At 53.5% G+C, this 23,561-nt stretch overlaps 1 protein-coding gene across 1 annotated transcript in view; it reads left to right on the forward strand.

The window, feature by feature from the left end:
* The window catches only part of TFCP2L1 (transcription factor CP2 like 1), a 58,598-nt gene extending 37,267 nt beyond the window's left edge, over nt 1–21,331 (forward strand). The window contains exons 8-15 of the mRNA XM_070581029.1: nt 1,784–1,875; nt 3,636–3,684; nt 3,769–3,862; nt 5,933–6,023; nt 7,097–7,200; nt 8,905–9,047; nt 12,844–12,895; nt 13,760–21,331. Of these exons, the coding sequence (XP_070437130.1) occupies nt 1,784–1,875; nt 3,636–3,684; nt 3,769–3,862; nt 5,933–6,023; nt 7,097–7,200; nt 8,905–9,047; nt 12,844–12,895; nt 13,760–13,806 (672 nt within the window). The 3' untranslated portion in view covers nt 13,807–21,331. The remainder of the gene's footprint in view (nt 1–1,783; nt 1,876–3,635; nt 3,685–3,768; nt 3,863–5,932; nt 6,024–7,096; nt 7,201–8,904; nt 9,048–12,843; nt 12,896–13,759) is intronic.
* The last annotated feature ends 2,230 nt before the right edge of the window (nt 21,332–23,561 follow it).

Raw genomic sequence — 23,561 nt, forward strand, 5'->3', positions numbered from 1 at the left:
TCGTTCTCAGGGTGGATCGCTGGGTTGGAGGGCTGACCCCATGCTGTTTGGGTAGATACTGGAATGTGTTTCCTCTTGACCCCAACACTACACAGCCTGCTCTACCCGTCCTGCTGTCTAGGGTGCTTCTGAGATTCTCGCTGTTGCAGACTCCCTTCCTCTTGTCGTGGGTCACTGCTGGTGCCACCTCTTTTCCTGAGCCTTGTTTTTTTGTTTTTAACAACTGTTCGCCACTGTTCTGTGATGTGGCCAGCTGATTGGTGTTGGTGTTTACTCACTGAATAATTTGACTTACTCAGAAGACCCTCCACAGATGCTTAAGGCCCAGCACTGGCCATGGCGGGGTTCAGGCTGTGTTAAGGGAGAGGCCCGGGCACAGGTCGTCTGAGACAACAGTGGCCCCGTCCTGGCTGACGAGCTGTGTGTGTGTGTGATAAGCTGTGTGCAGCAGGGTATTTGCAAGAGGGCAGCACAGACAGATGTGTCCAGGCATTTGATCTGATGGAGGGGAAAGGGAGCCAGGGAGCCCTGGTGCAGGAAGAGCCCTAGCCCACCTTGGGCGGCAGAGCAGGGCTGGGCCTGCGCTGTGTGGCTCTGAGCTCCAGCCAGGTCATTCTCCCCGGGCCTCGTCCGTGCCTGTACCGGTGACGCTGCCCGGAGCATCCTCCTCTCCCTCTGTCGTCCGCCCGTGACACCTTTCCCTTCCTGCTGGGCCTCAGCCTCTCCACGCTGACCCTCCTCTGACACCCCGGTGGAGGAGAGGTCTTGGTGTGCCTCGGGCAGTGTTGGTCCCAGCCCTTGTCGGCAGTGTGGTGTGGCTGGTCAAAATCCCCACCTGGCCTGTGACCTTGTGAGGTGATGGCTCGCCTTCTATCAGCTCATCGGCTTCCTCCTTGGATTTAGCACCCACAAATTCCAGCCCACACTCACAACAGAGTTAAAGATTTACCAACCCTGTGGTTCGGGGAGCGACAATAAATCTTCAGGAATGCTTCAAACTGGCCCTCTCCAAAGAGATGTCATCGCAGGGAAGGGAAGAAGTGAATTCTTTGTCCGCTGGCATCCCCCAACAGGCCAAACCTGTATGCCTTTGCTTGCTTTGGGAGACTCACAGGTGTTCATTTTTGGCTCCTGCACAAGCAGTTCCTTGAGTTCAAGGTTCACATCTTTCACGTTTCTGTGTCTCCCCTCGCTCCTAGCAGGATGCCTCAAATGGAATAAATGCACACAGAGCCGTGCTGAAGAGAAGCTGCTCTGGGAGATTGGGAAAGTGCCTCCTGTCTGTGAGGCCTGTGGGCAGATTCTCTTTTCAAGCAGCGCAGGTTTTTAATACTGAACTAGACTGAGGATGTTTGTTTGGAAGTTTTTGTGGTCCTGTTTCATGCATTCACACCCATTTGTCTGCAGCCAGAAAACCTGTCTGTTTTGTTCTCTCTCTTTTCTCGCGCACCCAGGAATCACCTGAGTGAGGATGTTTCCCTCTTTGGTTTGATTGCTGGGAGGTTCAAAGAGACACACATCCCATGCTTTGCTTGCTCTGGGGATGGCTTAATTAAATTTCGGGTCCCGTCTCTGCCATGTTTGCTTTCTTTGGTGCGTCCCTGGCTCCTGTGGGCGCCGGATGGATGTGGGTCGGTGTTGAAGGATCAGTGGTTTCACATCCCAACTTTGATGGATGCTCGCTTGGGAGGGAGAAGAGCCGGGGTCAGCCCCTCTGCAGAGCCAGTTCCTCCTGAGGATCACTGCCCTCACATCGCTGCTGCCCTGTGTTCTCTTCCCACAGTGCTCTCCGTGGCCCGACGTGGCCTACCAGGTGAACAACGCCCCGTCCCCAAGCTACAATGGCTCTCCCAGCAGCTTTGGTCTTGGCGAAGGGTATGTCCGACCTTTCTCCCTTTGGAGTCCCTGGAATGATGACGGGTAGAGGTTCTCTTCTTCGTCTTCCTCTCTGTCGCTTCCCTCCTTTTGTAGCCTGGCATTGATTTGGGTTCAGAATAGCTAACTCGTGTTGTGTTCACAACTATTTTTAGAATTTGCACAGCTTTTTGTGCTCGGACACACTTCTGTAAACACTGTGTGGCGGGGCGGCAGCCCGGAACGCCCCTGCCCTGCCCTCAGTAACAGTAGGGCTGGCCTGCGGGTGCGTTAGTTAAGTTGGCCTCCTGAGATGGCCTTCCAGGCGCCCTCCGGGGCGGAATGGCCTCCGAGACAGGGGAGGCCTCAGGCAGCTGTTTGGATGGCCCCCGTGGCTGCGAGGGGCCCTCTTGGTTCTTCCTGCGGCCCTTGTGCATGTTCTCTAGGAGGGGTGAGTCAGCTCACGATCCTCGCTGCCCCGGATTTCAGGGCTCGTTACACAGAAGCGGCCTCGCTGCTGGTTGCCCCGCTCTGCAGATGCACAGGCCACGCTGGGTTCAAGGTGACGGGAGTGCAGGGGTGGCGGGCAGCTCTCCCACCTGTCCCGGCCTGTGTAGCACAGGGCCCCCGGCATCACAGTGATGGCTCTGCACGTCCTGTTTGTGGGGGCAGGGGGCAGACGGGTTTAACAGGTGGGCGCAGAACCTGCAAGTTCCTCTAAGCCCGCACTTGGCAGACAGAGAACTTAACCAATGGGAAAGCAAGAGCGTCCAGGGACTCGGTTCTGCGAACTGAGGAGAGTCCTCCTGAGGAGGGGCACGTGGAAAAGGTGTCTTATTTAGATTCAGGTGGCGCTAGTCTTATGTCTATACCTTTCTGGGATACGTTCCTTAACCTCTCTCAGTCTCAGTTTCCCCACCACCAAGGGAGTGAGAATTCCATGCTGGGTCAGGGGAACGTGTGCAACATGCCTGGCACCCCGGAGTCACTCAATGAAGTGCAGCTGTCGTTACTGCTGATGACCCTGCAAGGTGTTTTCTTTTTATTGCTGTTTTGGTAAAATATATGTCATGTGACATCTACCATGTTACCATTTTCAAGTGTATAGTTAGGCAGTAAGTACATTCACGTTGTACATCACCACCGTCTGTCTGGGAGGGTCATTTTTAAATGTATCTTTCTCCTAACTTAAAGACCCAGTGGTGCGGGTCTGTGCCTTCCTGATGGTGAGCCCTGAGGGAAGGCCGTGTGCCTCCCTTTGGGGAAAATCCAGGGGAATGTTTTTCTCACGGGTGGATGCCCAGCTGTGGGTGCTTGTCCCGAGGGGTTCCTCTGCCCTCTCTGATTACCCCAGGGAAGAGTGTTGGGTGACCTTTCTTTGGCTGCTGCCGTCCAGGCCCTGAGGCACTGGCAGGAGCTGCCTGGGTCTCCTCCGTCTGCCTGGCCTTCCCTCTGGCTGAGGCTCAGGGTGGAGACCCGGGTGGGAGGGAGTTCTCATGAGGAGGGACCCCACGCCTCGGGCTGGAGGGGCGATCGTGGGACGGGAGAATGTAGCTCCTCAGAGGGTCTCGTCCACCCCAAGGGCTGATTAGGGATTTTGAGGGACGGCGCGTGGCTCCTGCAGATGTTTCTCTGACTCGGGAAATTCTTGAGGACCCACTTCATTTAAAACCAGTCCCGTAGCCGAGGGGAAGTAAAAGCACGGGCGGGGAGGAGACCATCACCGTGTCCCCGGAGGCGTCCTCGTCCTCGTCCTCACCGCCTCTTCTCTTGCTTCGCAGCAACTCCTCTCCGACCCACGCGGTGGAGGCCCTGCCCGTGGGCAGTGACGTAAGTGTCTGCGGCCGCGCGCCCTGGCTGCTGTCCCTGGGCAGAGCCCGGGCACGCGTTTCACGGCCCCCCCCTCTCCTGCAGCACCTGCTCCCGTCAGCCTCCATCCAGGACGCCCAGCAGTGGCTGCACCGCAACAGGTTCTCGCAGTTCTGCCGGCTCTTCGCCAGCTTCTCAGGTGAGCGCCTCTGAGTCGCGTTTGAAACCCACAGGGATCTCAGAAACCCTCAGCGGGGGCCAGCTGCCTTCCAGGACTTGCCCTCAGTGCTGCGGGGCTGTGATTTCGTCCTGGGGACCGAGAGTAGTGTGGGCCACTCGCTTGTATCTGCTGACGCTTGGGCACGTGCGAAGATGTGAGGTCCTGCCCCAGAAGGCCCGGTCAGTGCGGCTTTAGGGAGGACGTCTGGGCGCCTTTGTCGAGACCCCCCCGCACCTCTGGGGGTGGGCCCTGGTCTGCCTGGGAAGGGCCTCCTCAGCCAAGCAGGCCGCTGCACAGTCAGCAAAGCTCCCTGGCACTTTTCCTCCCACAAGGCTCCTTGTCACATTGTCTCCAGAGCCACGACCTGGGAGACGGAGGTGAAGCTACAGGTGAGAAGGACCACTGGTCCTTCCTTCTCTAGAAGGTTTTTGAAGCCCTCACTGATGGGCACATGAGGCAGAAGTCTTGAGCCAGGGGCCATGGGCTACAAGGGTAAACTGAGCAACGAACCTTGCCACCAAGAAGAGACAGTCCAGAGTGACAGGGAGTAAAGATTTGACCAAACTAGAGGGGCGGCTCTCAAGGACATCAGCTTCCAGTCATCTTTCAGCTCAGCGTTTCTAAGAACTTCCTTTGTCTTCGGGGTGGAAGATGTGAGGAGGGTCAGACAGGGACCCTGTGCACAGGGAGCTTGCTGCTTTGAGTCCGTGCAGATGTGTAAATACCCGTTTCAACACACTGACCGGTCTGTGGTGGCGGGCTCAGAGGAGGGACCTGACCTCGTTCTGGCCGGGGAGGAAGGACGGCTGGCTCCAGTCTCGAGTCGCGTGGTCAGCGTGGGCCTTACCGAGGTGTCCTTGAGCAGAGCTGGCGCAGGCAACGGAGTGAGCCAAGTGGGGACTGAGCGGGGAAAGGGGTGAGATTTCCAAGCAGAGGGAAAGGGCAGAGGTTGTAAGGGGGGCACCTGCCTGGCATGGCCACAGGGCAGAGAATGCAGGTGATGGGGCCCAGTGGACTCGGGGAGCAGGTGAGGTCAGAGAAGCACCAAGGGTCCCAGTAGGACAGTGAGAGGACTGTGGCTTTTACTCCCAATGGGAAGGGAGCCATTGTGCCTACAGAATTGTACCTAAAACTGTGTATTAACTGTGGCAGGAAAAAGGGGTGCAACCTGTGGCTGTAGGCCACATGGCTGTGGGCAGGTTTTCAGCAGAAGGCTGATATCGTACTTATGTCTTGGAGAGTCCATGTGGGCACAAGGCTACAGGGCACTCCTTGGGCTTTGAGAAAGAGACTGCATCCACGTACGAGAATGTTCATAGAGCTTAATTCTTAATAGCCCCAAACCGGAAGCACCCTTGATGCCCTTCAGCAGAGTGGATACGTGACCGTGGGATATTCATGCAGTGAATATCGTCTGATAATGGGCGTGAATGATCTGTAACCACGTACAACGTGAATGAGCCCTTAGCCAGAACTTGGAGGGAGGGAGCCAGACATAGAAGAATGCATACTGTTCAATTCTATTCACATAAATTTCAAAAAACAAGCAGAGCTCATCTGGATGGTACGAAGTCAGGACAGTGGTTCCCCAGAGGTGGGGGAGTAGCTGGTACGAGGGGCCTGTGGGATGGTGGGGATGTCCGGCGTCTTGGTCTGGGTGCTGGGTGCACAGGTGCAGTCAGAATGGCTGCATCCTATGAGCTATGTCCTTTTGTACAGACAGGTAAACATATATTCAATGCCCCATGCCGATAAGCTGCATGCATTTATGCTAAGAAAAAGTACAGAGGGAGGGGCAGCAGACACGGGCAATGAGGACCTATTGGCTTCTGTCCACGCTTGTCTGTTCTACTGAATTTTGTGAAGACTGGTCATTTAGCTTCTGACATCTCTTGGGCTGTGATCTGAGGTTGTCTGGTGCCCACTGAAGGTGAGGATGGTTCTCTCCTCTTCCCTGCCCCCTGAGCCCAACTCAGGGTCTGCAGGTGCTTGGGGACGGAGCCTTTTCTTTGTGTCCCATGTAACAGCCAGCCCCATTTACCTGCCTAGGTGCTGACTTGCTGAAAATGTCTCGAGATGATTTGGTCCAGATCTGTGGCCCTGCAGATGGGATCCGGCTCTTCAATGCCATCAAAGGCAGGTGGGTGTAGGTTTCCAGCTGGAGGCGGGTGTGGCAGGAAGCCCATGGCCAGCCTCTTGGACACCATGTCGGGTGGCTGGTGGGAATGGGGCTCCTCTCGGGGCAAGTGCAGGAAGAGGCTCATGAGAGGGGCTCGAGGCCACAGCAGGTGAGTGAGATGCTGTGCCGGGAGATGCAACTGGCTGCACCAGCCCTGCCTGGAGCCCCCTCCCTCTTCTTGGCCTCTGGATCTCAGCCCCTTAGCCACTTCCCCTTGCTTGCATGGTCCTGGGCTTCAAGCTGCCGTCTCCTGGAGGGAACGTGTGGACTGGTGCGGGTTACCGAGCCTCCGGCAGCAGTTTCCAGGGCAGACTGCAGAGCAGTGCTGTGTCTGATGGCACTTCCCGCCGTGGTGGAAGTTCTGTAGCCCGCTGTACAGTCACCCCGGCCTCATGTGGCCGTGGTTCATTTGGTCTGGCGCTAATGTGACTGACAGACTGAGTTTTAAATTTTATTTAACTTTAATGAATTTAAATTTTAATAGTTACACGTGGACCGCACGGTTTTAGAGTGAGATAGAGCGCCTGGGTTTGAATCCCAGATCTGTCTCTTAGGAACTTTGCAACTGGGGTAAAGCCCTTAACCGCCCTGAGCCTCGGTTTCCTCGTCTGTAAACCGAGGATGATGGTCCAGGCTCCTCGTAAGCTGTGTGAGGATGAAATGAGTTACGCTTTAAAGTTCTGAGGTAGTACCTGGTGCAGAGTAAGCCAGAGAAAGTTGCTTTTCTTACCGCTCTGGAAAATACCTCATATCTTGAGATTTGTGTTCTGGGCAGAACCCCTCTGGGCGGGTTGCAGGACCTGGAAAGATCATCCATCCCTCTGCCTCCAGGGAAGCCTGTGTGAAGCTGTTAAAGGTCTGCCTGGATGGGATTCTGTCTGCCACACCCCTCAGTGAAGGGCATTCTGCATCCCTGCAGCCTTCTTTCTTTCTCCCTGAGTCCTTCCCACTGTTGTTTCCACCCTGTGTTCTGGAACATTCTGGAACAACAGAGCTTGGTCCCCCACACATGCTATTTCCTCTCCTCCTGCCAGGAATGTGAGGCCGAAGATGACCATTTATGTCTGTCAGGAGCTGGAGCAGAACCGAGCACCCCTGCAGCAGAAGCGGGACGGCGGTGGGGACCCCAGTCTGTGTGGTGGGTTGTGGGGAGCCCCTCCCGACGGGGGCCGGTTACAGGGTGGCAGAGTAAGGGAGGAAACAACCCAAGTCCTGTTGCTGGGAACATCTGCCCCGATCTGCCTCACTCCAGTTTCCAGCAGGATAAGTTGTTGTTAAACCTCATCCTGGGATGGGCGTGGTTAAGGTGAAGGCATCTCTCAGAGTATCGGTCCAGCTCCCTTATTTTCCACCTGGGGAAACAGAGGCCTGGAGAGGTGATGTGTCCTCCAGAGCCGCTTAGCTACCTTTGGTAGAATTGGGAGTCAGGCCTTCTGGCTCCCAGGTTGGTGACGAGTGACACTCGACGACTCTGTTGCCAGGAGTGCTTCCTCCTCTGACTTCCCAAGGATGCATGAGTCTTTCCCCTTTGGGTTGGTTGCTGCATGAGGGCTGAGGAGTTAAAGAATCTGCCTCAGGAGTGTGTCACTTCTTGGGTTGGCAATTTTGAGTCAGTTTGGTGAGATAGAGAACACAAGCTTTGGGATCAGCTGTCCCTGAGTTCCAGTGCTGGCCATGCCACCTGTTGGCCATGTGGCCTTGGGCAGGGTACCAGGGCCTGTGCATTTACACAAGTGTAAAATAGAGATGGCAACACCTACCCCCTGGAGGTGTCGCACGTAAAGCTTCTTGTTTCTGAGCATCCGTGAGTGCTGAGTCTGACGAGCTGCCTGTCTCAATGCCTGCACAGACCGTGCTCTGCATCGTCTGTGCACAGAGCAGGGAGCACCCCGTCCGCCTCTCTGCAGGTCCCTGCAGATCAATGAGAAAGCTCAACAAGTCCTGTCCTAAGGGCTTTCCAAATATTCGCTTACTTGCTTCTCATAGTAGAAACTGTTGCTAATGTTGTTTCCTCGTGGGGGAAACTGAGGTACAGAAGAGTTGACTAGCCCCCAACCTCTAGTTTACTCCAGTGTGTTTTACTTTTGAGGAGCATGAGGCCCCGAACAGAGTCATCCTCCCAGGTTGCCCACGGAGTGAGCTCCTGCCTGGCTGGTTTGGGTTTTGTGTAAGGAAGCGTTTCCAGCCTCAGGGTCACTTCGTCGTCACATTCTCTTGTGACGGGCTAATGACACTCCAAGTGCACCCCTTCTCCCTTTGGGGTCACAGCTCGCACTGAGTGTTATTTGTGCTATGAGAAGGGCAAGGACAAGACCCGCCCTCTTCTGTGTCAAGTAGCAGTTATCCTGAAATGTCACTCTTTGCCCCTGAAGCCATCCAGTCAGCCCTTTAAAGCCTGGGGAGAAAGGAAAGGGGACACGGGGTTTCCTCTTTGCTCCTGCTGTGGGTTGCACGTCTGGCTGCACACCAGAATCAGTGGAAGCTTGTTAAAAACACAGATTTCTGTCAGCCACTGTCCCTCCAGCCTCCGGGCTCCACCCCGCAATGGCTGTTATTGATCTGGGGTGGATGCAAGAATTCTACGTTTCACATAAGTGCCCCAAGAGAGACAGAAACAGGAATAAAGAACCGCAGCCTGGCGTCCTTTCCCCCGTCGGGGGCTGCACAGAGGCCTGGCACCCACACTCTCAGCCGTGGGGCTTCTAGGCATGTGCCCAGTGCAGCCAGATCCTGCGGAATCCATCTGGCATGGACGTCCCTACTAGGGAGTTGTTGATTTCTCGGGCTGCGGGGGTGTAGACAGGTGCTCGTTCTATAGGAGGGCCTGTCCTCTCTCCTCCAGTGTACCACGCCATCTTCCTGGAGGAGCTCACCACCTTGGAGCTGATTGAGAAGATTGCCAGCCTGTACAGCATCTCCCCTCAGCACATCCACCGAGTCTACCGGCAGGGGCCCACAGGCATCCACGTGGTGGTGAGCAACGAGGTGAGTGCCACCCCCGACTCGAGCCTGGTGAGCTGGGGCCTCGGGCTACAAGGAGCAGCAGCCCCTGCCCCAGAATGCCCCTGTGGGGCTTGGGGAGGGCTTTAGCTCAAAGGTGGTAAACACATTTCATCTACATGCCACCTGCTCTTGGCTGCAGTGGCACCTGGGGTGCTGTGACAGGGAGCTAAGGCCATGACTGGGCTCTGAATAGCCAGCTAGTATCCACTGTGTACTCAACCCTCGGCCAGGGGCCAGGCCAGAACCAGGAGGGCACACTGCAGCCCTGTCTGCTGCGTGCTCACAGTGAGGACCGCGAGAAGTCAGGGGAGGCTGCTCGCCCACGGCTAGCGGCAGGCCCAGGGAGAGGAGGTGGACGGCGGGTTGGGCGGCGGCGTGGGTGTGGCTTGAGGGAGAGAATGAGCCCTCCTCTGCTAAACAGTGAAGGCGCCACAGCCCTCCTGGGTCTGTCCCTGGCCACCCAGACCTGTGCAGGGCACAAGCAGCCGCTGGCAGAGGGCATAGGTGTTCCCAGAGTGCTATTGGAGCTGAGCCCTCGAGTGACCTGATCCCACTCATGGCTAAGGAGGGGGTGATGGAACAGGTCTGCTGACACGTTTGGGTCTCCCTGCATGTTGTAGAGCAGGCTTTTAAGCTCGTTCTAGCTTGGACCCCTCCTCTTAATCGTAATAGCAAGGAGGGTCAGCATTTATCCAGTGCTTACTGTGTCCCGGCTATTGTTCTAAATGCATACAGAGTGACTCATTTAATCCTGACAGCTTCCCCAGGAGGTGGCTGCTACCATTATCCCATTTCACAGGTAGGAAACTGAGGCAGAGAGAGGCTCAGTAAGTGCCCCAGGTTGCACAGCTGGTAAGGGGTGGGGCTGTGGTGGGAATCCAGGGCGTCCAGCTGCAGAGCTCAAACTCTGAGCCAGCAGGCCGTCCCACCCCTCCTGAAATGAGCCCCAGGCTCAGCCCCCAGCAGGTGCCAAGCCAGCTGCCGGCATTCTGAGCCCTCGGTCCAGAGGATTAGAGAGGAGCCGGAACAGGACCGGTGGCTGGGAAAGTAGAGGAGATGTGGGCTTTGGAAGTGGACTGCTGTGCCCTACTAGGAACTGGCTCCTAGTAGCTGAGCGCCTTGGGCAAATTTACTTAACCTATTCGAACCTCAGTTTCCACATCTGCAGAATAGGGATAATTATACCCACCGGGCGGGTTGTAGTCAGGATAAAATGAGAAAACAGCGTCAGGTACCAGGACACACTAAAGAGGTGGTGTTGCTGTAATTAACAGAGCTGGGCACTTGTTAATTAGGGGAGCAAGAGATGGCGAGATCTGTAAATTTGACAGTGTATGAAATGTAAGGCTTTTAATGGTCTGTATATTTCATGTACTGTCACTATTAGTAATAATCCTATTGCCGCTTGTCGTTGCAATTGCCAGAGCCCCTTAAATGAGCGCCTGTGTTTCATGGGCATTTCATCCTAGAGGTTGGCAAAGTGGTGGTTTCCTTCCTTCCTTTTTAGTTAAAAAGTGATTTGTAGTTAGTCTAAGAAGTCCGGCAGTGGAGAACAGCAGAAGGCAATGTGAAAGGCCCTCGTCTTCCCTGCTCTCTCTTCCTGGAGGAGTTTATATTAGGTTTGATGTAATTCTGCCTGATAACTTTTTGTGTGCGTGTCCATTGTGTGCCTGAGTGTGTGTCGGTGTGGGTTTTTAAAACATACAACAGACGTCCAGCGGAACGTTTATCTGCATATTGCTCTTTTTGTTGCCAGTTCAGAACTCCTTCCATATCGTTCCATTCAAATCTAATGCAGCTATTTCTTTACCCCCATTTGACAGATAAAGAGAACGAAGCCCAGAATTTCTGACCTGGGAGCTTACTTTAGAACAGCCAGGACGGTTAAAACGCCCGAGCAGTGGGCAGTTGTTGTGGCTTGGAAAACTCGTCACTTTGCATTTCAGAATGAATTTCTTTTGTGAAGACAAAAGCCAAGAATGTGCGAAGCCCTTGCTGTTCCCTGGGTCCCCGAAGGAAGTTGCTTCCCCAGCTTGCCCTGTACCTCAAGAGTAGGCAGTTAAGCAAGTGAAGCAGAGAACAGAACTCAAATGCCACCTCAGCTAAGTAGGCGATTCTTATTCCTGAAGTCTCCTTGCCTCTTAACCCCGAATCAATTGGAAACCTTTGGTTCTTAATTGCCCGGAGCGCTGGAGGCAGCCTGGCCAGGCGCGGAGCCGGCCCCTGGGGTGCAAGGGCGCTTAATTAAACAAGGCAGTTACTGATTAAGCCCGGGTGGGCTGTGCTTAGGGCTTTGCGTGCCCAAGTGGCCCGGGTGCCAAGAGTCCCAGAGGGAGCAGGCCGGCAGTATAGAACAAATGTACTTCACGCATCATTAGGCCCTGCGGGGAGGGGCAGGGGTGGGCAGGTGGATGGATTTGTAGCATTTGGGGCAGTAATCCCCAGCAGGCAATAAAATGTGGGTTGCATTTTTGACATTGGTAGCGGTTTTGCTGTTGTGTTGGCTAGTGTGTGTGTGGTGTGTATGTTTATATATATGTGCGTGCTGTTAATATATTTTATATTGTGAAATACAGCATACATATGCAAGGGGTGTATACAACTTATTTGTACAGGTGAAAGAATAAAGTACCTAGTACCTGCACTTAGGTGAATACAGCGTCGTGTTCGAAGCCCCTTTGTGGCTGTTTCCGTACTCCACTCCGTCCCTCCGCCTGCTGGTCTGAATTTCCTATTAATAATTCCTTTATTCCTCCGCGATATGTTTAATTTTGCCTATTTTAAAGCTTTACGTAAGTGGAATAGTAGTGCCTTCTTTCGTTCCACATCATGTTTTGGAGATCGGCGCCTGTGGAGGTGTGCGGCTGGGAGGCGTGGCCCTGCTGAGGCGCACAGTGTGACCGGGCCGCAGCGCGTGCCGCGTCCTCCACTGTTGAGTGACGTGGAGGCTGCGTCTCATTTCCCTCTTAGCAACAGTGCTGCTCTGAACATTCCTAGGTGTGTTTTGTGTGTGCACATGCAAGAGTTTATCTAGGGCATCAACCTGTGGGAGACGTGTGTCGTCATCCTTACTGGTCCTGTGGACAGTCCCACACGGCACCTGTACAGAGCGACACTCCATCAGTGCTGAATGCCAGTGCCCACAGCTCTGTGTCCTCATCATATTTTTTTATCGTCAAGACAGCCCCATTTTACAGATGGGGTGTGGAGACAGGAGGATAAAAGGTTGACTTGTCCAGGGTCACTGTAGTTAATCGAGACAAGAATTCCCCAGAGGTGGCTGGTGAGTAATGGTGCGTTCCTGCCGCATTTGTAGACACTGAGAATGGCATCTATTTGGTCCTCTTAGGAGTCCGATGCGCAGGGCCTGCTAATTACTGAGAGTTTTTAAAGCACTTTAGTTTTTATGAGTTGCCGTTCTACATATACGCACTCCTCCAATGTGTCCTTTATGGGGGCTGGAGGACCTGGTAACTAGGACAAAGCATAACAAAAGTAAACAAACAAAAAATTTAGTCGGGTGTGAAATGCATCCTGGTTCCCTTCCAGCCTTCTTTCCATCCCTTACGTTCAGTTTTTTGTTTCTTAAAATTGTAAGTGTTTCACTCATTTGTTTGGATCCCGTTTTCTCAAAGGTGAGCGTGACCGTTTTCCTGCCTCTGTGTAAACACGGTGACTGTCACCTCTGATGGCTGCGAGGGCCGGGCTCTGGGTCCCTGCGGCTTTGCGTCTTGTGAACTGGTTGTTGAAGGGACGTGGTGTCTCCCTTGCCTTTCAGATGGTGCAGAACTTCCAGGATGAATCCTGTTTTATCCTCAGTACCTTAAAAGGTAAAGCGCCCCCCTGTTGAAGTGAAGTGTGCTGGCTGCACCCTGGGGAACCAGGAGGGGAGAGCTGCAGGGTGAGCGGGGCCTCTGGAGAGTGTTCCCTGGGAACGTCCTCTGGGAAAGGGATGCAAACTTCCTGCGAAAGCCAGCCCTGGAAATGTGAGAGCCAAATGTGAGAGCCGGCGAGACTGGCTCCAAAGTTACTTCCAAACGGAGCCCGGGCCAGGCCATGCGTTCTCCGGGAACTCAGTGCCAAAAAGCAAGGCACATTTGAGCTTTTCTGAAATGAGGCTCTCCAGGAAGGACAGGTGCAGAGGGATGCAGCTACCAGGTCTGCAGGCTGAGAGGGTTGGGACCTGGGTGGGGGCCACATAGAGGGCCCACCTGAGGAAGAACTCATCCCAGGAGAGGGAAAGGCCAGCCGTGACCCTCCTTGGGGCTCGGGGGGGGGGTGTGGAGCATATCAGAATGAACGCCCCCTGATGAGGCCAGAGACGGGACCGTGATGTGGCCCATCCCTCCCCCTGTTCTCTGGATCCAGCCAACGAGTGCCTTCAGAGCCCGGGGCCCACAGCACCCCGAGAGCCACAGTTTGTCCAAACCTCCTTGCACATAGGGCTTTAGTCCTTGGGCCCAGGGCTGTGGTGGAAAAGCCCGTTGTCAGAAAGGAGCTCAACAAGGCATCCACGAAGGCAGGTGTGGAAATCTCTGCTTTTGTCAGCATGCTTTGTGCAGCCTTATCTTGGTCTCTGCAAGTGCTCACAGCAGGGCTTCTGCTGGTGCCCTAAGACCGCGCCTTCTGTGACTGCCAAAGCCACGGCATGGTGCCTTTCTTCCTGTAAAATGCCCAGTGTTTCTCTTTTGCAGCCGAGAGCAATGATGGCTACCACATCATCCTGAAGTGTGGCCTCTGAGCAGAAGTAGAGTGTGCAACTGCCTGCAACTCCCAGCCCCATGGACCCCTTGGATGTAGAAATGGCATCACTGTAAGCTGCGGCCTCACTGGGAAGCTGTGGCTAGGAAGCACCTCGCCCCGTCTATGAACGCCACAGACCAACCACCAGCAGAAACCCCTGGAGGCTAAGTCTCTGGCACGCAGAAAGCCAATGGCTCGTCTCCCCCTTCCTCTCGGCCTCCAGCTTTTGAATGGTTCCTTGTTCTTTTTCCCAGCCCTGCCCTTCTAAAGAGGCAAATGGTGGGGGTGTCTTCTCTGAAACCGCTCGCTCCCATAGTTGGAGGCTAGTCCACTGGGCATCTTGGTGCCAACTGTATTGGTTCCTTCTGAGCACTCTCCTGCCTCCAGAGAAGGCTCTGCCTCAGCCCCACACCTTCACCTTTTTCCCTGGTGACTCGCTCCTTGCCCAGGACTGCTGACTAGACGAGGGCAGTTAGCTGCCACTCTCCTGTCTTCGTGTTGGTTCCCTTCTCAGTGACCCTGGGGAGCATCGTCTTCCCCGTTCTTGGTGGATCGATGGGAGCGGAGTTTGTTCTGTGCCTCCTGCTTCCTTCACCTTTCCCTTGCTTCTAAGCATCTGCTACTGCGAGCCCGGAGTGGGCTGTATCTCTGCATTGGTGTGGTAGACGCCACAGTGCACGTGTAGGACTTCGTTCTAAGGCTCTTGGGAGGGAGGGGGGAGGATGGAAACACTGTTTTCAGGCACACACTTATGAGTATGAAAGGGATGAGAGCAAAATGATTCCTCTTGAGCTCCTTTGATACAATTTTATTTCCTAAGCAATCGTGGGAAGGGAGGACTAGGAAATGAGCATTCCATTTTATAATCAGATGAGCGGGCCCTCTTGGATGGACTTGTCAAATCCCGTTTAGGCAAGACCTTGTTGTATCTTCGGTGAGGGCCCCCGTTTGAACGTTCATCTTTTTTCATCTGTAGGGGTGCGTTTAGGCCGTTTTGCCTGCGTTGGAACGGTGGCATCACATTTCTTAGTGGCCTGACTATGGGGAAACGTATCGGTAACTGGTAGACTCAGGAATTGGTCCTCGTCTCACCTGTTTCCCAGGACCCAGTGATCTAGCCTGGCCCGGGGCTTCCACTCTTTGCTAATTTAGTTCGTGTTCCCGAGCGTGGTGAGCCCTGTGACCCCCCGAGCAGGCTTTCACAGCTTCTAAAGAGGAGCTTTTGGGGAACGTAGTGCTAGGATCAGGGATTATCAGAAGAGGGTAGACCTTGTTTTAAAGATGGGGCGACTAAAGCCCAGAGGGGCAAAGCCACCTGCCTGATGACACACAGCAATGGGGTGATGACGTAAATTTATCTTACCAACCAGGGCACTTCTGAGAGTGAACGGGCCTCTGTTAATAATGAGGTTGGGACCACAGGTGTGGTGTTCTTGCAGAGTAAGGACAGGCTCCTGATTCCTTTTCCTTTTTTGTGGGGGACTGAGGAGTAGAGAGCAGTTATATTGAGATATAATTCACATTTCATACAGTTTACCCATTTATAGTGTATAAGTCTATGGTTTTTAGTAAATTGACAGAATGACCATAATTAATGCTAGAACATTTTCATCACCCCCCCAAAAGAAACCCTGTATCTTTAGCAATTGCTTTCTCACTTTCCACCCAGCTTCCCTAGTCCAAGGCAGCCCTGAGGCTACTTTCTATGTGGATTTACCTGTTCTGGACATTTCATATATATGGACTCATATTGCAATATGTGGTCTTTCGTGACTAGCTTCTTTACTTAGCATAATGTTTTCCAGGGTCATCCATGTTGAACATATGTTAGTACTTCAGTCTTTTTTATAGCTGAATAGTATTTCATTCTGTGGCTAGACCACATTTTGTTTATCCATTCATCACCTGATGGACAACTGAGTTGTTCCTACTTTTTGGCTGTTATGAACGATGCTGCTATGAACGTGTTTGTACAAGTTTTTGTGTACACGTATGTTTTCATTTCTTTTGGAACTGTACATAGGAGTGGGCTTCCTGGGCTCTGGTAACTCTATGTTTAACTCCTAGAGGAACTGCCAGCCTTTTTCTAAAGCAGCTGTACCATTTTACATTCCTGTCAGCACCGTGTGAGGGTTCCAGTTTCTCTGCACACTCACCAACGCTTGCTAGTATGTCTTTTAGGCTATAGCATCCTAGTGGGTGTGATGTAGCTTCTGTGGTTTTGATTTGCATTTCCCTGATGGCTAACGACGTTGAGCATCTTCTCATGGCGCTTGTTGGCCATTTGTATACCTTCTTTGGAGAAAGGTCTGTTCAGATCCTTTGCCAACTTTGAACTGGGTTATTTGTCTTTTTATTATTGAGTTGTGTGAGTTCCTTGTATGTTCTAGATGCAGGTCCTTTATCAGATACATGATTTGTAAAAGATTTTTTCCCATCCTGTGGGTTGTCTTTACTTTCTTGATAATGTAAACACAGAAGTTTTTAATTTTGATGATGTCCAAGATACCCATTTTTTCCCTTGTTGCTTGTGTTTTTGATGTCATATCTAAGAAACTGTTTTGCCTAATCCAAGGTCGGGAAGATTGTGTCTTATGTTTTCTTCTACGAATTTTTATAGTTTTTGCTCTCACAATGGTGTTTGATTCATTTTGAGTTAACTTTTGTATATGGTGTGAGGTAGGGGGTCTAATTTCATTCTTTTGCATGTGGATATCCAGTTGTTCCGGCTCCAGTTATTGAAAAGACTATTGGAATCCCTTTGAAATTGCCTCGGCTCCCGTGCTAAGGGCCCCTGATTCTTACTGGATCTTTCTTTCTAGGACCTAGTATGTCATTGGGCAGCTCACTGTTTTTAATAACTCAGCCAATGTTTGGCTCCACTGTTTTTACGACTGGCTCTCTCTCCTCCCCGCTGCCTCCCCCTTCACCTGTCTCAACAATACTGAGTCATATCGCTGTCTGATGTTCTGCAGTCTTTCTTGGTGCCTGTCCCAGCTCCACCCGCCAGTCCTAGGAGAAGGTCAGTACCAGTCATTTCCTTTTTTGAGGAAACTGAGTCACATTGAAGTGTAGTTACTTGCCCAGGGTCACACAGAACCAGGCCTAGGCTTTGGTCTTCTGACTTCCAGCCTTTCAAGGTGTCTAGTTTAGATCTAAGTGATGCCACTTCCCAGGCCAAGTGATGACAGGCTAAATTTTAATTCTAAAAATGTGGTAGGCTAATATTTTTATTTCTTGATTCCAAATGAGGATCTAATAAAGATCTGTTACCTTGCGTTTGCTGTTAGTAGAGTCTTCCATTCTCTGAAACACCCCCTGCCACCTGCTCTTCTTACCTTCTCCTAATGGTTATAGTTAAATCTTGTAGTTTACAAAGAAGTAGAAAATAATGAATACCAAAAAGTAACACACATTGTAACTTGGTTTCAAAATGTTTTAGCCACCTAATTCAGCAGCTTGTCCCTTCCATAGGACTCAGATGAATGAAAACTGAGGGTTTTATTTTTGTCGTTTTGTTAAAGTACAGAAAAGCCACAGCACTTCCCACTTCTGTCCACTGTGAGCTCAGAGCCTGCTGGGCAGGGCAGCCGTCCCAGGGCTGCACCCTGCGCCCCACCTAGTGTGGGGTGCTCCTCCTTGGCAGCAGCAGTTTTTCAAAGTGATCTCCGGAGGGAGAGAAGATATACACATGTGCTCAGGCCACCGTCTTGACCCAGAGCCCACCACTGAGTTCTTTATGGTCAGGCCATCACGTTTCTTTGCTGGGCAAGTGTCTGTTTGCAAGGTTGTGATAAACTCGTTCCTGTTTACCAGGTTGCACCTTTGCAATAAAGACACAGAGACTTTTGAGAAGGGGAGCAGTAGCATTTGCTGGGGGAAGGGGCGGTGTGCCTTTGGAAAGAGCAGGATGGGGTGGGGAGTTCGAAGTCTTGGCATGGGGTCCTAAGCAAAGGTCAGACATTGCCCTGGTGACCTCCTGCCCAAGCCGCCTCAGGCCCCTTGTTAACCTAGAGAGGGTTTGACAGGGAATAGACTCTAGCTTGCTGAGCAGTGTGTCACAAGTTTCCAAGTCCAGTGTGGCTTCAGAGGCTGGCCTGAGTAATTTAAGGTCTGAAAATCATTAATGAGTTGGTGAACAAATGGAAAAGCCTCTTGTGCTGTTGTCAGTGGAGCAGAGAGAGGAAGACCCAGGCCTCTCCGAGAAGGTGTGCAAGCAAAGGATGAGGGGGTGGGAGAGTTGGAAAGGACAGGGGGCCAAGAGTCAGGGGTCCTAGGACCTAAGACCCTCGCTTCCGTGGGTCTCTTTGCCTCTCTGGGTCTCCGTCTCTCTTAACAGTATGGCTGGGAGACCTCTGGAGGCGTGGCTGGCTCAGTCACGTGGTGAATCTGAAGGTCAGGGGGTCTTTGCTATTCCTCCTCCATCCAGGTCACACAGTGGGCAGCTGACAGGGACGTGCATGCATCCTGGGTGCACACAGTGCTGCTCATGCTCCTGCTCAGGCTGGTGCCTGCGCTGCAAGGCTGCATGCACCTTGACATGAGGTATAGCGTTCGGTCAGGTGTTTGAGAGTCAAGTCCAGCTCACAGCGGGGCAGACTGCTCCATCAGCACACTTAGAGTGGCCACCAGGTGTTTCCCGGCAGCCTGAGCCTGGATGCAGCATTGGACGGTTCTGCAGCTACGTTATAGATAGTGCACGCACCTGTGTGTGTGTGATCATGTATGCACACGGATCTCTTTCCCCACTCCTGTATCTGCATGAGCGTGGCCCCGAATATGCTCAGCTCAGCTAGACGTGATTACTGCTGTTCCCTTTAGACCTTATGTGACGCTCCTGGTTCAGGCTCTGTTGATGAAGCTGGATAGGGTAAAGTTGGCCTAGTTGCGGGGCATGCACACCCTAAGGCCAGCTCTCCCAGGGAGCTGAGCAGTGCTGGCAGCTGACATCTGACAGGGACCCTAAGAGCAAGGCCCATGGAGTCCGTCTTCTACACAACTGCCTCACGTACACTCTCCCACCTCAGGTTATCATTCTCTGTGCAGGACATTATCATTCAGGTTGGCCAGTAGGAAATGTTTCAACACCCTCTCTGATCGCCTCCCGGCCCTCTTCCCTTCCCCCTGTGGGGACATGGCAATGGGGCCTTCAGGCGGGCCTGGCCTGGAGATGTGGAGGCTGCTGTGAAGCCCTTACTGGGACCTGGGGGCAGCAAGGTGCTGCTCAGGCCACCCTGGGCCTCCTTCCTGGGGACCCACCCCCCAGAGGGCACCCCAGTTGCTTCTTGAAGCCTGCATTAAGCTCTCAGACCTCTCCGCACAGGCTCCTCTGGGGCTTTCTTCCCCCACCCCTGTGAGTGACAACTCACAGGTCTGAGTGGTGGCCCAGGGCTGCACCTGCCATCCCCCGCTCCCCCGCTGCCCTGTAGGAACCTTCCAGGGGCAGTGTCCCCAAGAAGTAGCTCTGAGGGGTGGATTTGCTCCTCTGTGCAGGGCAGCTGCTGGCATGAGGTGGGGAGGAGCTGTCACTGCCTGCATCTTGGGCTGACCAGCCCTGCCAACCGGGCAGCCAACCCAGCCCCCTCCAAAGGGGTGGTGTGTGAGCCTGTCACATGCCCATCATGCTGAGGAGCCCCAAGGGTGAGCCAGGGGACACGGAAGCCTTTTACCACGGCAAGTTTTCACACCTTCATCAAAGAGAGAACAACATAATTAACCCCAGCGTTGATCATCCACAGTGAGCAGCACACACCGCTCTTGTCAGGGGCTGGCGAACGGCGGCGCGTCCAGCTCACTGTGGGGTTTGTGGATGATAGGGAGCGCTGTCTGAGCTCAGCTAAGGGAGATGTCATCCCATACCCCCCAAATTCCATTCTTCTCATTAGTAGACCTGAATTACCAAGAAACTACTCAATTATTATCATATCTTGAATTTCATCAACAGAAAAGTTGTGGAAATTCGTTTTCTCCTTTGCTGACACATTTTCGATTTGCTTCTTGGCCCTTAAGGCTGAAAATAGTTACTGTCTAGCCCTTTACAGAAAAAGATTGCCAACCACTGAACTAGACCTCTCTCTGTTACTCCCCATCCCCGGTGGATTATTTTAAAGAAAATCCCAGGAAAGGAAGACTTTTTTAAATAATAGAAAGTGTTTTGCTCTGAGCTTGAAGCAGGAAAAGCATTGGGCTGAGCAGCGTTGGATGCCCCTGCCTGTCGCTTGCGCCCTTCCTGGGACGGGTCCCGCCCAGCCTCTGGGTGGGATTGTCTCTTACTTTCCCCCTCTTCCTGCCTGCTGTCCCCTCCTGGAGCCCTGGCCTTTGGACCCCTGGGTCAGGGTGCTAGGGGTGACTCTAAGAGGGTTTTGTGCTGGCATTAATGAGTTGATGAGCTATGGTAGGTGGCAGCCTCCTGACTTAGGTCACTGGAACTTTCTTGTCCTGGGTACAGCCTGACCTTCACTTCCAGGTGGCACCTTGAGGACCGTGGACCTCTTGGGGCTTCTCTGGGGCCCAGCAAATCCCTCCTTCTGTTCCTGCTGCTCTTTCTCCTACAGTGGGAACCGCTGTGGCAGCCTTTGCTTGGCGGTTGAGCAGGGCTGCTCCCTGGCCCTCTGTAAGGGCTCCATGGGCCTGGGTTTCCACTCTGCCCTTGGGAGAAGCTGGAGTGAGCCCAGGTGCCGGCCTCATGGGGTGAGCCCCACATGCTGCGGTCTTGGTCCCGCCCTCCCCGTGGCTTGGCCAGCCTTTTTGGGCCCCTGGCTTCTTCCCTCCTGGTGCAGATGGCTGAACTTTGCATCCAACCATCCATTAGCAGTAACACCAACACTAACAGCAGCTGATGCCGACTGGCCTCTCCTGGGTCAGGCTCATGCCCAGTGCTTTTGCCATTGTCTCATTTGATCCTCCCACAACTCTGCGAGGCCCCTAGGCCCAGTTTTCCAGGTGAGGAAATGAAGACTGAGAAATTAGATACAGGCCAGCATCCTCCCACTGCTGATGGATCCAGCTGGGATGAGAATCCAGGCATCCGGGTCAGGATCCCACATCCAGACTGCGTGCTCTCCTCCCAGGGTGCAGGCAAGCTCCTTGCTACGCGGCGTCCGCTTTGGTGCACGTGCACGGGGAAGCGCTTGTGGGGCTGGCAAGGGCAGAAGAGAAGGGGATTGTTCTGTGTGCTTCCCCCAGCCCTCCCCTTGCTGCATAAAACCTTGGTTATGTGTTCTCTAATGTTCGTGTATTTAAAGTGATTTCTTCCTTAGAATGTAACCTCCCCACCTTTCTCCACACTGGGTGACTTTTCTGAAGGTGGTGGGATCTCTACTGGGGTGCAGTGGCCCTTGGATGGGCCAGGCGGGCGTGCCGGGTCGTGGGGAGGTGGGCATCAAGAAGTCCTACTGCCACGTTGTTTTTGTACCTGAAATAAAGCATATTTTGCACTTGTTACTGTACCATTGTGCAGACGAGAACTCTGTATGGGGATCTGTGCTTGGGTCAGAATGCAAATAAAACTCATTTGTAAGAAACCCTTGTGGCTCAGGCCTCCAGTCCTTTTTTTTTTTTTTAAATTTTGAAATACATATAACGTAAAATTTACCATCATAACCATTTTTAAGTGTACTGTTCAGTGGCATCAAGTACGTCACACTGTTGTGCAGGCGTCTCCACTGTCCATCTCTAGGACTTTTTCATCTTCCCCAACTGAAACTCTGTCCCCAGTAAACGCTAACTCCCCATTCCCCCTCTCCCAGCCCCTGGCCACCACCCTTCTGCTTTGTCTCCGTGAATGTGACTACTCTGGACACGTCATATAAGTGGAATCATACATTACTTGTCCTTTTGTGACTGGCTTCTTTCACTTGGCATGGTGTCCCCAAGGTTCATCCATATTGTAGCATGTGTGCGGATTTCCTTCCTTTCTAAGGGTGAGTAATAATCCACATTTTGTTTATCCCTTCATGTGTCTATGGACACTTGGGTTGCATCCACCCTTTGGCTGTCGTGAATAATGTCGCTGGGAACATGGGTGTGCAAACATCTGTTGGAGTTTCTCCTCCACTGTTTTGGGGTGTATACCCAGAAGTGGGCTTGCTGGATCCTATGGTAATACTGTTTCCACAGCAGCTGCACCGTTAGACATTCCCACCAGTGGTGCACAAAGGTTCTAATTTCGCCACATCCTTGCTAACACTTACTTTATTTCTTTTTCTAGTCGCCATCCCAGTAGGAGGCCTTGGGTCCTAGAAACTTGATCAGTGGGTGTGCTGTGCTCAACCCCGTGGTGGGCGCATTTGCAGTGCCACCACCTCAGACCCTTGTCACCATCTAGGGCCGAGGCTGCTGTCTCTTGAGCCACCCACCAGCCTTCCTAAAGCAGCCTGTGTTCCCTCTCCAGCCCCTACACTGCTCAGAAACCTGCCTGCCTAGCCCACACCTCTTCCAAGCCCATTGGCCCCCAGCATTCCATTCCACTCACACATGGTGCTCTGTGCCCAGGGCTGCCACTCCTCGTGTCTCCTGCCTGCGTTCTCCCCATCCTCCGAAGCCCAGAGGATCACAGCGCCCTCCCCGCACTCTGGTGAGGTCCCCTCCCGTCTCAGCCTGCCTGTGCTCCCCAGGAGAAGAACGAGGGTGTGCACACGGGGAGGGTCTGTTTCAGGTTGGAATCCTGGCACCATAGGATTAGAACAAGCCATTAACCTCGCTGAGCCTGCCTTCTCCTCTGTGGACCAGCAATGCTGGCAGCCCCGGCTGCTGAGGCCGACAGGAGACCGTGGTGTGAACAGTGAGCACAGGCTGGGCCTGGAGGAGGGCCCCAGGGAAATGGGAGCCGCTCGGCCAGCCGGGGCTCGGAGGCGGGAATCAGCTTTGTGTTTTCTAGGATCCAAATGAGGGTGATGCCGCAGGGGGTCGGGGTAGACAGCCGGTCGAGGATGGGGTCAGAGAGAGCGGTGATTCTCCGAGTTCAGTGTTACCCAGGACACACATATTAGTGAGTTTCACAGAATGGTACTTGAACTATTGCCTTTCACTCTGTCTTTAGAGATGCATGTCCCGACCTGCCAAGGTGACTTCCTGGTCCGCTGTGGGCTGTGCCCCGTGCTTTGACAACACTGACATGGGGTCTCCCAGACCATGGGGGTGGGGGGAGTGTGGTTCTTGGTTGTGCAGTGGGTACAGCAGTGCAGGTCCTTAAACTAAGAAGGGACAAGATGCAATTGGGTTCAAAAGCTCAGAGCTGAACTAGGGAACTTGTCAAGGTCTGGGAGAGATTAGGGGCGGAGCCTGAGCCTGCATCGCGCTGCCTTTCTGGCTTGGCTGCCGGCTGCCCCATCTGCTTGAGTGGCCTCTGCCCCACAGAGGGGGCTCAGATGTGAGCAGAAGGGCACAGCAAGCCTGACGGTGTGAGCCCAGAGTGCCCTCGGCCCATGCTGGGCAGGCCCTCCCGAGCCGCAGGGGCCCTGCTGCTGCTGCTCCTTCCCATCGACCTGCGAGAGAACTGGGTGAGCCCCGCGGAGGCCAGGCCCTCGGCCCGTGCCTTCCAGTGGGCAGGAGCAGAGCCGCTCTGAAAGATGGCCCATCTCCAGCAGACACTGCCCCGGCCGTGATGTGGGCATGGAGCTTTCAGGTTGAAGTCCACCGGATGCCTTGCTGTCAGGCAGCAGGTGAGTGCTGTGGTCCTCACATTGCATCAGAATCACCCAGAGGTCTTGTTACCAGACTGCTGGGCCCCATGCCCAGAGTCCCTGACTCAGT

The sequence above is a fragment of the Equus przewalskii genome, chromosome 17 (genome assembly GCF_037783145.1).
Source record: "Equus przewalskii isolate Varuska chromosome 17, EquPr2, whole genome shotgun sequence".
NCBI lineage: Eukaryota > Metazoa > Chordata > Mammalia > Perissodactyla > Equidae > Equus > Equus przewalskii.